This window comes from Phytophthora sojae, assembly GCF_000149755.1.
Source record: "Phytophthora sojae unplaced genomic scaffold PHYSOscaffold_6, whole genome shotgun sequence".
Lineage (NCBI taxonomy): Eukaryota > Oomycota > Peronosporomycetes > Peronosporales > Peronosporaceae > Phytophthora > Phytophthora sojae.
The window spans coordinates 2,024,799-2,039,095 of NW_009258120.1; the positions used below are offsets into that span (position 1 = coordinate 2,024,799).

Consider the following 14,297-nt stretch of genomic DNA (forward strand, 5'->3'; position numbering starts at 1 on the left):
TTCGCGCGGCTCTGATCGAATCTGCGTCTTTGTTGTTCACACGAAGTACTCGTAGTTGTACCATTACGTGTTGGTCAGCGGAGTGTGAAAGGGGGTTTCCCCGGCGAAAAAGCTTAACGACACCGTCCGCAGACTCGCCCCCATTTTCCCAGCGACGTCCGCTGCAGAGCCGCCAACCTTGCCGCCATACGTTGCTGGCTCGGGGTATGCATCGCCGCTTTTATCAACGTCGCCAAACCATCGCCCCGGGGTGCGAAGCTTGTCAACCGTCTGCGAAGTGTGATAACTCGGTCTTGATGACCAGGATTGCGTGCGTCAGCAAAATCGTGTACACCACATACAAATAATTCCACACGTTGAGACGCGCGCATCAAGGTCTCACTATCGAACTCGCGACAAGGATGGCACTGCGCTGCTCCCCCCGACTTCTGCGCACGGCGACGGCCGGCCTGCTGCGCCAAGGCGCCCCAGCCGCAGCCCAGAGCCGCTGCCTCAGCTCTGCCCAGAAGACACTGGGCGCCGCCATCCAGGAGCGCTACGCGTGCAAGGCGTTCCTGCCGGATGCTGTGCCGGACAAGACGCTGCAGGAGATCCTCAAGCTCACGCTGGTGCGGCGCCTCTTACATCTTGCTACAATATAGTAGTACAGTGACATAGCGGATCTAATGACATTGCATTGTTCTTGTGTATGCAGAGAGCGCCGACGGGCTTCAACACGCAGCCGTACGCCTGCGTGCTGGTGCGCGAGCAGAAGGACCGCGAGAAGCTGGCCGAGGCCATGATGGACAGCAACGCCCGCAAGGTCAAGGAGGCCCCCGTGGTGGCGGTCTTTGCAGCCGACTGCGGTGCGTTTGGTGACAATGAAGTGGGGGGCACTTTGGAGACCAGAGTGTTGATTGACGTGTTGCTGTGGTTGTGCATTGTGGACTTTAGAGCCGAGCAAGCGCGTCCCGCGTCTGCAGAAGCTGGCGCACGACAACGGCGCCCCTGTGGACTTCGTGAGCAATATGCCGCACGTCGTTCGCCTCTTCTCGGGTGAGGGCGTCGTTGCAAGCGGCCTGCGTGCTGCCATTGCCACTGCAGTGTCGCCGCTGCAGCCGGCGCCCTCGAACGTGTCGACGGAGGCGTGGGCCTACAAGCAGACGACGTTCGCGGCTGCCACCTTCTTGTATGCCGCACAGGTGCATGGCCTCGCGACGTGTCCGATGGAAGGCTTTGACCAGATCCGCGTGAGGAACGCGCTCGATATTCCGGACCGCTACGGCGTGCCGGTGGTGATCGCTCTGGGCCACCCGAACCCGGCTGCTAGGCCGGAGAAGCCGTCAGCGAGGCTGGACCCCACCGAGGTGTTCTTTGACGGCAAATTTGGAGACTCGAGCGAGAAGATTTTCTCGGATAAGTAAGGAGGAGGATGGGAAAGGTTGGATGGCGACAATTTCCATCAGCCTCGATTTAAAAGTTACATTGACACGAAGCTGAGGTCCACCTTTTAGATGTACTCGCTTGAATTTTCGTGGTTTCATTATTCAACTCGTCGTTGCACTGGTGGTATGGTTCTTGCCACTCACTTAGCTTTCCTCGGTGAGATACCCTTAGACAATGGCTAAGTGATCGACTGCGATGCGTGCAGTGAGCGCGATGCTTTTAGAATATTGTTGCGGTGAAACGTGAAATCTACGTGCACGTCAAGTAGTAGAGAGTGAGTTCCACACATCAACTACTTCGAAGTATATTTTGTACGTTACAATGAGCATGCCAACCGGGTATTAGCTGCAATAGGACACAGCCGATCGAGCAGGATGTGATGGTGCCAGCTCTTTTACCACACTTTTTCCGCTTAGTCCAGCTTACCAACACCGAAGTAGCTGGTCGTCTCGGCCCACACACTCTCCACCTCGCTGGCTTGGATCGACGTCTGACCCGCCTGGACCGACGACGGCTTCACCGTGCCAGCAGTGGACTGCTCCACTTGCTCCTGCTGCTGCTGCTGCTGCTGTTGCTGCTGCTGGTCCAATCCGCTGGTCTGGGCCGTCTGCTGCTCAGGGCCAGCAGCCTCAGCGGAGTCCGAAGCGAACTTGGCAAACGTAGGGACCGACTTGATGGTCTCCAGAGCGGTTTCGCCGTTGCGCGACGGGAAGATGCCGCTGTTCACCAGGACGTTGGCCTTGCACGCGCGGCCCAGGAACTTGCTGCACTCGTCCGCGCTGCCCGCGGCGTACAGCGCGCCGTCGTTCGTCTTGTTGAAGAGGGGCATCCGCGTGTTGCTGAAGTAGTTGTCCTCCGCGAGCACCCAGGCGTTGGCACCGATCTCGAACGAGTGGCCCGAGTTGTTGCCCCAGAAGTTGTTGGCGACGTGCGCGACGACACGAATGTCAGGCTCGCCGCCGATCTTAGGCGAGCGGCCCGAGGTGCCGTGCACGTAGTTGTTGAGCATGCTGAACTGCGTCGTGCCGTAGAAGATGAAGGACCAGTAGTGGTGTCCGTCGCACGACGCCGAGTAGTCGGTGTTGCCGTCGAAGTCCGAGTTACTGATGGTCAGGGAGTCGGTGCTCGCCATGTTGGTCGTGAGGAACTGTCGGCCGACGTGCGAGACCTTGATGTGGTCGAGCCAAATGTTCTTCATGGCGGTTTTGCCGTGGTCCAGACCCTGGAGGTAGATGGCGTCGCCACCCCAGACGAGGTGTCGGTTGAGCTCCGTGATGTGGATGTTCTGCACGATGATGTTGTCGCCGGCTAGCGTGAGGCCCTTGCCGATGATCACTCCGCTCTTGCCGATACCGCGGATGGTCTTGTTGCCCTTGACGTTCATGCGCTTGAGCGGTGCGTTGTCGTACGTCACCGTGACGCTGGTACCGCCGGTGCAGCCGCCCGTGTTGTTCATGCCTCCCTGCTGGAGGATCACATCCTGGCTCTTGAAGCCGTTGTTCTTGGCCATGCATGCCCGAGTGTAGTCTGGACGGCAGCCAGGCTCGGTGGTGGTGCCCTCCGTGCCACGGAAGTCGAAGGTCTTGTTCAGCACGACCACGAGCGGCTCCGACGAGTTCAAGTACGAGATCAACTCGGTTGTCGTGGTCGGGTACACCGTCTTGCCGGCCGCTCCGCCAGTAGCACCAGCAGCCAGACCGGGAGCCGTGCCAATGGTGAAGGCGTTGGCGCTCTTGGCGACGAGGGCCAATGCGGCGGCGATAGCGAGTTGGAGGCGGCCCATGCTGACGAAGCGAAGGTGTCTTGAGCTTGGTTCGGCGGGTGGAGGGAGGGAAGGTATTGCGTGAGGCTCGGCAAATTGGAGAATGACCGTTGGCTAACGGACTTGAGCGGGGCGGCCTTGACGTCAACGACTGTAGTGCCCCTCCCTACGAGTCGTTGATGAACAGGTAAAGCGGCCACGACTGCTTGTAAACAGCGAGTATCTTTCTGGGTCGCTGTCCCGGCAGTCTCACGATAGAATTTGTGGCGTGGGGAGCTGCGCGTCGTCAGTCTCACCGTGCATCGTTATGGAAATGCAGCCGCATTGAGCGAGCAGGACACAATACATGTAGTGCAGTAAATGCACTTCTCCTGCAAGTCCACGATATCGTATGCTGCACCAGAACCACAGAGGCAATCGGGAGCTGCACTTCGTTGACTGCACGAGTTGGTGACTCCCCGTCTCAATGCACAATCTTTGAATTAAAGATCGATGCCCTGAATCAGTCAGGCATGTCCGCAGGGGGGCATTTTGCAAATCATGCCCCTTTTGCTACTACGGGGTACACCTGGGACTTTTCAAAGGGGTAGCGCCCGATCAGTATTGTATGTCTGTGTATTGAAAACTAGAAAGGGGCACTACGAATATGTAAAAGAATGTATAAGTAATGAACTAGAGTGCTCGGCTTGGAGGGCAACGAGCACTAGACAGCTACCTGCCTGGACAGCTCGTCTGTCAAACGCATGGGTTCAACGTATTGTCGAGATTGCTATTTACCTTCCATCGCGTAGTTGCCAAGTCTACCACGATGTGGGCCCGTCGTACGCTGAGGTCACTCTCCACTGTGTGAGTCCCTGACATCAGTATCGAAATCTTCAACGTGGACACGAACGACACCGGCATCCACGGCGTCATGCAGATCGGCTGCTAGCGCTAGGGCTACTCGAACGGCTACAGGTCCACCTGCCGCAACGTAGGCCGCGGCCACCAGTACTGCTGCTGCGGCGACAACGTTATGATCGACCAGCGTATGAGCAAGTTGAACGCGTGGGGCGCTGACGCGCGCACCAAGATCGCGCAGCAGTCCAAGCAGTCCACGGCTACGTGGAAGATCATCAACTCGCACTACAGCACGTACCACCACTACGCCAAGTGCAAAATGAAGAAGTAGTTCGATCTGCTGCGCGGCTCAGTCATGCACATGTGGCTCAACGGTCACGCACGGCGAGAAGTACGAATACTCGCTATCGCTAGGCATCCACCTCCTCGAGCACGGCGCTGGTGGCGATATCCAGAAGGATTCGGCCAGCGGCAGCCCGTCGTACGCGGCATGCGTGCACAACCTCCATAATTGATTTTGGAACGTGCTCTAGATTTCCGTACACCCAACGCAATGACTTCAGTAACCTACGCCAACCGATACTGACATTCTCCAGGAGACAGCAAGGCTATCATCCTCACGTCACTGATAAAGGGAAAGATGTCTGTTATTCACCGTCAAAAGTTAGTCGACTGGAAGGTAAGCGGTAAGAACGTGCTAAGCATATCTTACGGCAACGGTCCTGTGTGGTGGTCTCATTTCTCTGCTCTCCGACGTCCATGCTTTTAAATAGCACTAACGAATTGTGCGCACTACTTAAGGTGGTTGGCCGTTTTGATCGTGTTCACATTCATAGAGCCGTCTTCCGTGTTCCTCTCGTGTTTAGACTGCATCGTTCGCACAAACTCATCCAGAGCGGGTATTGTGCTTGCGAACCTTGCTTCGCACTGTGAGCGTTGATTCAAGTAGCTGAAGGAAAACAACTAATATAGTAGGAAGGTTTGTATGGCTGGTCGATCATTTCAGAGACTAATCTGAAGTAGATCAATGTTATGAGCAAGGTAATGACACCGTGCCAGTTCTGGTGACTTATTTGCTACTACAGGCATGTCCTGTAGTCCTAACACACGGTACCAGGTCGAAAATGTGACATAAAGTACAGCATATTCCCTTCATCACCAGGATTTCCTTAGTTAAGAGGGGGCACTCTTGGCAACTTTAAAGGGGTATTTCGTTTTTTTCTGTCCACACTACCCCCTCCGGACATGCCTGTGAATCAGAGTCGATACGAAGCCGATCTTTTGAAAGCATTATAAGCATTTGTGAATTGTTTCTACTGTAGATGGCGTACGGAAAGATGGTCTATCATTTTAATTGCCGGCGGTTGCAACGCATATGTAGATAACACACGTCAATGGCACTGGTACAGTACATTGTATTGCCGTTGGGACGGACGACCCCACGAACTTCGCTCCGTCTCGAAGCCGAGCAGCGAAAACGAATTATACGAAAATGATACGGATCTCTTATATTTTATATCCAATATGAGAGAATTTATGGACGTCGTCTCGAAATTTGTTGAAGCAAAGTCGCAAGATACGGCTGGTTACAGATCGAATGATACGTACGAAGTTGTCTGCACTTACGATACCGACGCCACGACAGCGAGTAGGTCCTGGTTGTTCGCCCGCCGTGGCCAATTGCACTATGAGAGTCCGATACAGTCCTAGCATCCGAACTACAGTACGCAACTTAGATAGTTTCAATTGGCACTGCAGCACACTGTACAATATTCGTTACAATCAATACCGTCTGACTCACAGGCACCGTGTCTCTGCTCACATTTTAATTGGACACGTCAATCGATGTTTTACGCGGGCCCCCATCATGCGTAGAGTTCGTCACAGGCCGCCTGCCAAGGTGCTAAAGGGATACACCATCGATCTCGTAATTTGATTCTCGATCGGGGTACTATATGTGCCATTTTCCTTTAGCTAGGGGTTTCTTCGGCCACATCGACTAACGCCCATGATGCGTTTGGTACGTTTCGATCGCCTCGACAAACCGACATCGATACGGACGCAATCCACCAGCCGCAAACTTCGCTCATGTTTTCAAGCGACCTCGCACTATCCACGGTAAAGCAAGATTGTGATAAAAAGGTTGTTGAACTCATTGAGACGGGGAGTCACCAACTCGTGCAGTCAACGAAGTGCAGCTCCCGATTGCCTCTGTGGTTCTGGTGCAGCATACGATATCGTGGACTTGCAGGAGAAGTGCATTTACTGCACTACATGTATTGTGTCCTGCTCGCTCAATGCGGCTGCATTTCCATAACGATGCACGGTGAGACTGACGACGCGCAGCTCCCCACGCCACAAATTCTATCGTGAGACTGCCGGGACAGCGACCCAGAAAGATACTCGCTGTTTACAAGCAGTCGTGGCCGCTTTACCTGTTCATCAACGACTCGTAGGGAGGGGCACTACAGTCGTTGACGTCAAGGCCGCCCCGCTCAAGTCCGTTAGCCAACGGTCATTCTCCAATTTGCCGAGCCTCACGCAATACCTTCCCTCCCTCCACCCGCCGAACCAAGCTCAAGACACCTTCGCTTCGTCAGCATGGGCCGCCTCCAACTCGCTATCGCCGCCGCATTGGCCCTCGTCGCCAAGAGCGCCAACGCCTTCACCATTGGCACGGCTCCCGGTCTGGCTGCTGGTGCTACTGGCGGAGCGGCCGGCAAGACGGTGTACCCGACCACGACAACCGAGTTGATCTCGTACTTGAACTCGTCGGAGCCGCTCGTGGTCGTGCTGAACAAGACCTTCGACTTCCGTGGCACGGAGGGCACCACCACCGAGCCTGGCTGCCGTCCAGACTACACTCGGGCATGCATGGCCAAGAACAACGGCTTCAAGAGCCAGGATGTGATCCTCCAGCAGGGAGGCATGAACAACACGGGCGGCTGCACCGGCGGTACCAGCGTCACGGTGACGTACGACAACGCACCGCTCAAGCGCATGAACGTCAAGGGCAACAAGACCATCCGCGGTATCGGCAAGAGCGGAGTGATCATCGGCAAGGGCCTCACGCTAGCCGGCGACAACATCATCGTGCAGAACATCCACATCACGGAGCTCAACCGACACCTCGTCTGGGGTGGCGACGCCATCTACCTCCAGGGTCTGGACCACGGCAAAACCGCCATGAAGAACATTTGGCTCGACCACATCAAGGTCTCGCACGTCGGCCGACAGTTCCTCACGACCAACATGGCGAGCACCGACTCCCTGACCATCAGTAACTCGGACTTCGACGGCAACACCGACTACTCGGCGTCGTGCGACGGACACCACTACTGGTCCTTCATCTTCTACGGCACGACGCAGTTCAGCATGCTCAACAACTACGTGCACGGCACCTCGGGCCGCTCGCCTAAGATCGGCGGCGAGCCTGACATTCGTGTCGTCGCGCACGTCGCCAACAACTTCTGGGGCAACAACTCGGGCCACTCGTTCGAGATCGGTGCCAACGCCTGGGTGCTCGCGGAGGACAACTACTTCAGCAACACGCGGATGCCCCTCTTCAACAAGACGAACGACGGCGCGCTGTACGCCGCGGGCAGCGCGGACGAGTGCAGCAAGTTCCTGGGCCGCGCGTGCAAGGCCAACGTCCTGGTGAACAGCGGCATCTTCCCGTCGCGCAACGGCGAAACCGCTCTGGAGACCATCAAGTCGGTCCCTACGTTTGCCAAGTTCGCTTCGGACTCCGCTGAGGCTGCTGGCCCTGAGCAGCAGACGGCCCAGACCAGCGGATTGGACCAGCAGCAGCAACAGCAGCAGCAGCAGCAGCAGGAGCAAGTGGAGCAGTCCACTGCTGGCACGGTGAAGCCGTCGTCGGTCCAGGCGGGTCAGACGTCGATCCAAGCCAGCGAGGTGGAGAGTGTGTGGGCCGAGACGACCAGCAACTTCGGTGTTGGCAAGCTCGACTAAGTGGGAGTTGTGTGGTAAAAGTGCTAGAGGCACCGGCATCCATTTGATTCACAATGACCCCAAGTAGGATGTACTGGTATCACAAGTTGTAGTTACCGATCGTATGCATTCTAACGTACAAAATATAGTTGTTTGATACTTTGTCGAAAAAGGTCGTATGCATTCTAACGTACAAAATATAGTTGTTTGATACTTTGTCGGGAAGGTTTAACCAATGAAGTCAAAGTTTGCAGGAGGAGTGTGTCGCTTTGACTCGGCGCGTGGATCCCCGACGGATCGTCCTATGAAGCGCCGCACAACTTGTACGCGGCCGCTTGAAAACACCACCGGTCTTCGGGACAGGAGAGTTTGGCGGCTGGTGGATTACAGTCCGTATCCACGTCATTTCGCACGAACGTGCTGTGCATGTATGTACAGTACCAGCATTGGATGCATGTTGGCAGGGAACACCGTATCTAGTCGAGGGAAACTCAATTTGTCGTTGTAGTCGACCGAGCTTCGCCATTTTCGCTTTCTATCGGACCATGATGCTATAATACTACAAGGTTTGGCTCTCACAATGCACCTCTCCTCCTTCCCTACAGCTCCCAGGCAAGCAAGCTATCTATCTAGATACCTGTGACGAACTTCAGGCTGGAGGGGTCTGAGAGTGCTTACGTACACAGTCTTTTTTTGATGGGGGTGGTGAATGTGATATAGAAGAGGACCAATGGAGGCTCGCGGTTGCGAGGAGCGTAGCCGCAGCAAACCCGCGCGAGGTGCCCGCGTAGCAGGGCCGCGCGGTATTTGCGGAGGCGGGCCCAGCGACGAGCATTCCAGCGAGCCGAGCACTGTTCTCGCCAGGTGAGAGAATCTTTTTATCGCAGGAGCGCAGCGACTGCCTTTGCGGAGCGCAGCGGAGCAAAGCCATTTCCCGCGGATGACATCCGTCCTGCGGGAAGGTCGTCACATTGTGGGGTGATGGGCTGCCTATACAAACTCCAAGATATCACCGAAAATAGACTGTGTACGTAAGTCCTGCCGGAGGGGTCTAGTTTCTCTTCTCGGACGGTCGAACAGAAGGTATCGACTGAGACAAGGTGTCTCTTGTGAGTCAGACGGAAACCGAGGAGAGATCAGCTATCCACAACCACAAGCGAGCGCTGGCTGTACCGAGCGGGCGGGCGCCTCGAGCTCGCAGATTCTGACGCTGTCGATAGCAGGCTCTCGTGCTGCAGTACAGCAACCTTTTACAGCACGGCGATCAACCAAAACAAACAAACAACTATAACATGCATATCGTGCTGTACAGTAGCTGTATTTGTGAGTGCACTGCCTCACGCAAATCGTATCCTTCGATCTGCGCCAGCCGTATTTTGCGACTTGGCCTCAACAACTTTCGCGACGACAGGGTCGATACTTTCATATTTGGTACGAAATATCATATTTCATATTTCAAATATGACAAGCGGTAGGGATTTTCCCAAACTAAGACGGGTCCGCAGTGCGGACTCCGCAACAAGGATAACCTTGCCGTTTCAAGCGCGCACAACCTGCTAAAACAAGGTGAAGTGGCTCCTGTGAACTGTGAACATCAATGATTTATTTTTCATCTCCTACTACCACACTATATGCAAACATCTATCAACTCTATGACACGATAGTTGCCGTACTTGGCAGTAGTGGGTCGCGGCACATTACGCCGGCAGTTTTTTATTTTCATAATTTCTTACCGTAATTTACCTCCGAGAACGGTGCTAGAACGATCTTTGTGGATAGTCGTCCGTTTTACCTACACGACCTCTCAACCACCTCAGAGCTCGAGGAGGCGTCCGTTAGCCAGCGACCAGACGCGCGACCCTGTAGTCGTGCAGGATCGCACATGCGAGGGTAAGATGAAACTCCCAATAATTACTGGCACATTACGACGTCATTTTCAGAATTAAAATTTTTTCAAAAAAATTAAGAGGCTATGTATATAGATATCCACACATTGAACATGACGATCGAACTATCTTTCGGAAAATACAAAGGTCAATCCATTGAGGATGTATTCAAGAATGATCCTGGATACTGTCGTTGGATTCACAACCAACCCAGTCTCAACATTAGCGAGGAAATGAAAATCTTTCTTCACTCAAGATTCCTAAATAACGATAACTCCTATATGATGACGTGGGGTAAGTGTCGAGGCAAATCTTTACAGCAGATCAGTAAATTGGATCCAGACTATCTCGATTGGCTAAGAAAAAGTCAATTCGTGATTGACAAGTGTCCAAAGCTACTCAAGGAACTGAACTAAAAAATATCTCTTTTTTTACTTACGCTGTAGTGAAGTCTAGAACCTCTCCGGTTAGTCTATCGAACGTTAGTACCTGTTCGCTAATTACGAGGATCAGCATATTCACACCTTGGCATCCGGCGTTCGTACCTTGGATCTGAATAGCCTGAGGTACATCGCGCTCAGTCAGGCGACTGACATCGGCAATAAGCATGCGGTTTGTGAGCGACCACGTCTGATAGTCAAGTAGACCATTTACGAGCTCAGGGGTTAGATCTCCGTTAATCGCTGAAATTTTAGCAATTGCGTTGGTAAAGTGGTGGAAATCATAGTCATGACTGATATCGAACACCTGAGTCGAGCCAATACGAACGTTAAAGTTGCGAATCGACGACCCGGACTGAAGCGTGTATGGAGAGCTATCGAAGGGACTCTAGAACTGCTGAACAGTAGCAGAAGCAAAGTTGTTTGTCTGTTCCGCGAATGGTAAAAGCACAACATATTTCGCGTTTTTAACACTTGCCGATAGCTGTAAATCGAAAGAAGCATTTAGTTGAGTCGAGGACTTATTAATACCAGCACGCTGGTAAAACCACTGTGCGTAGCAATCATTGTAGCGAACCTTCTTAACCGGCTTAGAGATAATAGCTTGAGGGTTCTCAAGATGAACGAAAGGGGCATAAAAACGAGCAGTAGTAAAAGGCATGTATGTACCATCGATGGTAGGTTCAAGAGCATTTACAACCGCTCCCCAAGCAACACTAAAGCCAGCAGATGCGGCAAGCACACCATTCATCGGATTACCGGTAGCAGAAGCGGCAATCATGACCGGACAACTATTACCAGACGATAGAGTAGTAGAGGTTAGCGACATACCCTTTGAAGCATCTACCGCGACTACAGACGTTCCCTGATTCACACGGAAACGCAGGCGAATTTGAGGGTTAGCCATCAAGTCAAGCTCACGGAAGATAGCATGCAGATCGGTGAGCTTAATCTTAAGCATGTAGTTCCACGTTCCCATGATTGCGTTAGCAGCAGTACCGCCAGCTACGAAAGCTCCACGCGAGGTCTGGTTAGAAATGGTAGTCGATGCAGCAGCACCACCTACCGACGGCCACGAGCTGGAGAAGTCAGCGCCAGCCGTAGGAGGATTCGATAGAAGGCGCTTAACGAAACCATCATTAGGAATAGTTGCACCACCAGAAGGAGCCGAGACAGCAAAGGAAGACGAGAATGCCATGGTGTTTGAATATCCATCACCACTGGTAGATGCGGATCCAGAACTGTATGATACCGACTGAGCAGCGTCAGGGTACAAGAACGATTCAGCTCCGTGCTTTTCAACGTACTGAGGGCTGTAGACAGTCTGAGCACGAACGTTGTTCCAAAAGAGCTTGTAGTCAGCCATAGAGACGATAGTCTTTCCGTTGAGTTCCAGACTCAGACTATCAATAACGTTCCAATTTCCGCATTTTAGAGTAGCACATAGACGATTGGCAGCGGCAGTTTGAGCAGTGCCACCATTCTTCATTGAGACCTTGTAGGGAAGCATAATGTAGGCATCACGAAGGCTTGCGAAGCCCTCGGAACAGTTAAGCTGAGCCGTAGCATCGATAGTGATGACACCATTCTGGTACGAACCCTGATTTAGGTCAATAACGTGCGGTACACGCTTGCTCGAAGATACCTTGATCTCCGGGTCGCTCTTAAGCGAGCTCTGGTACAAGTACTGATCGGATAGTTGAGTTTCGCTCATCGTTGAATCTATATGGATCCTAATATAGTTTGATAAAATTAAATATTATGTCGCACCTCATCAAGCCAATCACCTCAGATCATGATCTCATCGAACTCGCTGAGAAAATGAACGTTCAACTCGATAATATATTCGAATCAAATAAGATAAAGTCCCATCTCCCCAAGAAAGGGTCCTTTCTGATTCTACTTCGCCCTCCTAATCTTGAGGTAGGACACTGGACGGCGGTTCATAATGGTGAATTCTTCGATAGTATGGGGGAAGGACCACCAAAGAAGTATGGTATCGATCGATACAACACCAAGCAATACCAAGGAACCTATGGAGACTACTGTGGACCATTATGTGTCCTATGGCTATATTCGAAGCAATACCGTAAGCCAGATGTATTCAAAACAATGAAAGATCTAAATATGACAATTCTGGAATAAATTTAATTCAACGTATATAGTAATCATGTATCGCGAATTAACAATCTCCAGTGATATTCCTGCGCGGAAGCTTACCAAAGCTGTCAAGACTGGTAAGCTCAGCCTCACCTCAAGCGAACTAAAGGGTAGTGGTTCAGTCATCCATCTCCACCCTGCTTCGTTTGAAATGGCGCTCAAGGCTCGTAAAGCTGGACGCGGTGTCAGACTCGACATTACCAAGCACGAAGTGAAGAAGGGCTACAAAAAGGCTCAAGGAGGCTCTATCTGGTCCAAAGTATGGGGAGGGATCAACTCTGCATAGAAATTTGCTAAGGATTCAGGTCTACTACCAGAGCCGTTGATGCGGCGGTTCCTGCTTTAGCTACTTATGCTGGTCAGCCGACGGCTGCTGTTCCAGCCAGAGCTGCAATCAAGTCCCTAACCGGCATTGGTATTTATGATTCCGATAGCGACAAGGAAGGAGGTCGCGTATCAATGGCTGACGTAAAGAAGGCTGCAAAGAATGCTCTTGCATACACGAAGCGCAAGGGGGTCATCACCGACGCGGTCGATGCTGGAAAGAAGTTCCTACTATCAAAAGCTACCAAGCCGGAACATGAGGATCTAATCAGATCTGTGCGAAAGGAGGTTCGTCGCCGCTATGGTGTAGGCGTAGCAAAGAAACGTCCAGCGAAGGGTTCGCCAGAGATGAAGGCTAAGATGGCTGCGCTCAGGGCACGTCGTAAGACTGGTGGTTCGTTTACGTTGTAGCCGCCCTAAAAAAATACTCTGGATGTCTTATTTTTTTGGACGAATCAGAGGATGATGGATACCGACGTATCTCTGAAATTCACTTTTTTATCATTTTGGTTATAGATACTGAGTGTAATACTAGCTCGAGCGCCATTATGACAGTTCATCCACGCATACTGGCTCGGTTTGTATGAGATGACCTTTCCAATAGCGGTATCACCTCTATCAAAAGCACTGACAATATCACCAGAAGCCACGTATTCGTTTTTGATCAGATCGCAACGAACGATGTAGGAACTGGTCGGGTGAATCTGAGGAATGATGTTCGATAGCTGAGCACTTGCAACAGTAGCTGATGTGGAGGGGTATGTACCCACTGTGAGACCAACTACTTTACCGAATTCAGCATTATCGATGATCAGTCGAGGAACGCGAGTAGTAGTCGGCAATCCAGTACCACCAGAGGAGTATAAACCGGAGGTAGGTCTGGTCCATGTTCCACCGGTAGTTGGTAGAGTTGTAGGCGTAGGAGAGAAATCAAGCTGACAAGCGTAATAGACACTGTTAGCACTCATTTTGATATAGAATACGTTATTCCCTGACGGATCGATTAGATACGCACCAGCATTGACAAGAGCAGTCTGAATGCTTCGGTTGATATCCTCATACGAATAAATACCATCAGGGAGGGATACACTGATTGTGGATGTAGTTGCAGCGGTAGGTACTTCGATTTTGAACGTTGTGTTCTGAAATTGCATTGAATCAATGTTATACTCGCTGATATACATCGAAATCGATTGAATGGCACATACTACATCGCGGAAGTCAGCCGCCGATCCGGGAAAGGAGTATTTCCAGGTTGAATTGGTTCCATCTTGTACCAGATTGGTGCTGTCGAGTTTGATAAAGCTGGACATATTGATTATATGTTTGTAGGCATATTTTTGTTTGATAAATTGGAATTAGTCCTCGATACGAATCGGTCTATCGAAGTTATACCTGATCTGACCCTTGACCGAATCAATGAAGAGCATTTGGCCCTTTCGCTCCGTGGCTTTGTTGTAATAATAGACGATTGAACGCTCATCTACTCCCTAGATATTAAAATCTTTC

At 52.0% G+C, this 14,297-nt stretch overlaps 8 protein-coding genes across 8 annotated transcripts; 4 read left to right on the forward strand and 4 right to left on the reverse strand.

Annotated features, from left to right (window-relative positions):
• Positions 1 to 401: 401 nt before the first annotated feature.
• Positions 402 to 1,403, forward strand: PHYSODRAFT_260100 (hypothetical protein; the record flags this gene model as incomplete). Its single annotated transcript, XM_009532599.1, has 3 exons — positions 402 to 608; positions 695 to 845; positions 934 to 1,403. 3 exons carry the CDS (start codon positions 402 to 404, stop codon positions 1,401 to 1,403), a joined length of 828 nt encoding a protein of 275 aa, XP_009530894.1.
• Positions 1,404 to 1,837: 434 nt separating this feature from the next.
• PHYSODRAFT_513690 (hypothetical protein) lies at positions 1,838 to 3,208 on the reverse strand (the record flags this gene model as incomplete). Its single annotated transcript, XM_009532600.1, has 2 exons — positions 1,838 to 2,018; positions 2,076 to 3,208. 2 exons carry the CDS (start codon positions 3,206 to 3,208, stop codon positions 1,838 to 1,840), a joined length of 1,314 nt encoding a protein of 437 aa, XP_009530895.1.
• A 787-nt stretch (positions 3,209 to 3,995) lies between these two features.
• PHYSODRAFT_335241 (hypothetical protein) lies at positions 3,996 to 4,358 on the forward strand (the record flags this gene model as incomplete). Its single annotated transcript, XM_009532601.1, has 2 exons — positions 3,996 to 4,033; positions 4,145 to 4,358. 2 exons carry the CDS (start codon positions 3,996 to 3,998, stop codon positions 4,356 to 4,358), a joined length of 252 nt encoding a protein of 83 aa, XP_009530896.1.
• Positions 4,359 to 6,628: 2,270 nt separating this feature from the next.
• Positions 6,629 to 7,999, forward strand: PHYSODRAFT_512339 (hypothetical protein; the record flags this gene model as incomplete). The annotated part of the gene is made up of 2 exons (XM_009532602.1): positions 6,629 to 7,761; positions 7,819 to 7,999. The coding sequence occupies 2 exons, from the start codon at positions 6,629 to 6,631 to the stop codon at positions 7,997 to 7,999; spliced, it is 1,314 nt and encodes a 437-aa protein (XP_009530897.1).
• Positions 8,000 to 8,599: 600 nt separating this feature from the next.
• PHYSODRAFT_510889 (hypothetical protein) lies at positions 8,600 to 8,842 on the reverse strand (the record flags this gene model as incomplete). The annotated part of the gene is made up of 1 exon (XM_009532603.1): positions 8,600 to 8,842. A coding segment is annotated over one exon (243 nt), but the record flags the coding sequence as incomplete, so codon positions are not given.
• A 1,135-nt stretch (positions 8,843 to 9,977) lies between these two features.
• PHYSODRAFT_513963 (hypothetical protein) lies at positions 9,978 to 10,280 on the forward strand (the record flags this gene model as incomplete). Its single annotated transcript, XM_009532604.1, has 1 exon — positions 9,978 to 10,280. One exon carries the CDS (start codon positions 9,978 to 9,980, stop codon positions 10,278 to 10,280), a length of 303 nt encoding a protein of 100 aa, XP_009530899.1.
• A 19-nt stretch (positions 10,281 to 10,299) lies between these two features.
• PHYSODRAFT_510685 (hypothetical protein) lies at positions 10,300 to 12,018 on the reverse strand (the record flags this gene model as incomplete). Its single annotated transcript, XM_009532605.1, has 3 exons — positions 10,300 to 10,678; positions 10,700 to 10,907; positions 10,947 to 12,018. The coding sequence occupies 3 exons, from the start codon at positions 12,016 to 12,018 to the stop codon at positions 10,300 to 10,302; spliced, it is 1,659 nt and encodes a 552-aa protein (XP_009530900.1).
• A 1,225-nt stretch (positions 12,019 to 13,243) lies between these two features.
• On the reverse strand, positions 13,244 to 14,101 carry PHYSODRAFT_511498 (hypothetical protein; the record flags this gene model as incomplete). The annotated part of the gene is made up of 1 exon (XM_009532606.1): positions 13,244 to 14,101. One exon carries the CDS (start codon positions 14,099 to 14,101, stop codon positions 13,244 to 13,246), a length of 858 nt encoding a protein of 285 aa, XP_009530901.1.
• Between the last annotated feature and the right edge of the window lie 196 nt (positions 14,102 to 14,297).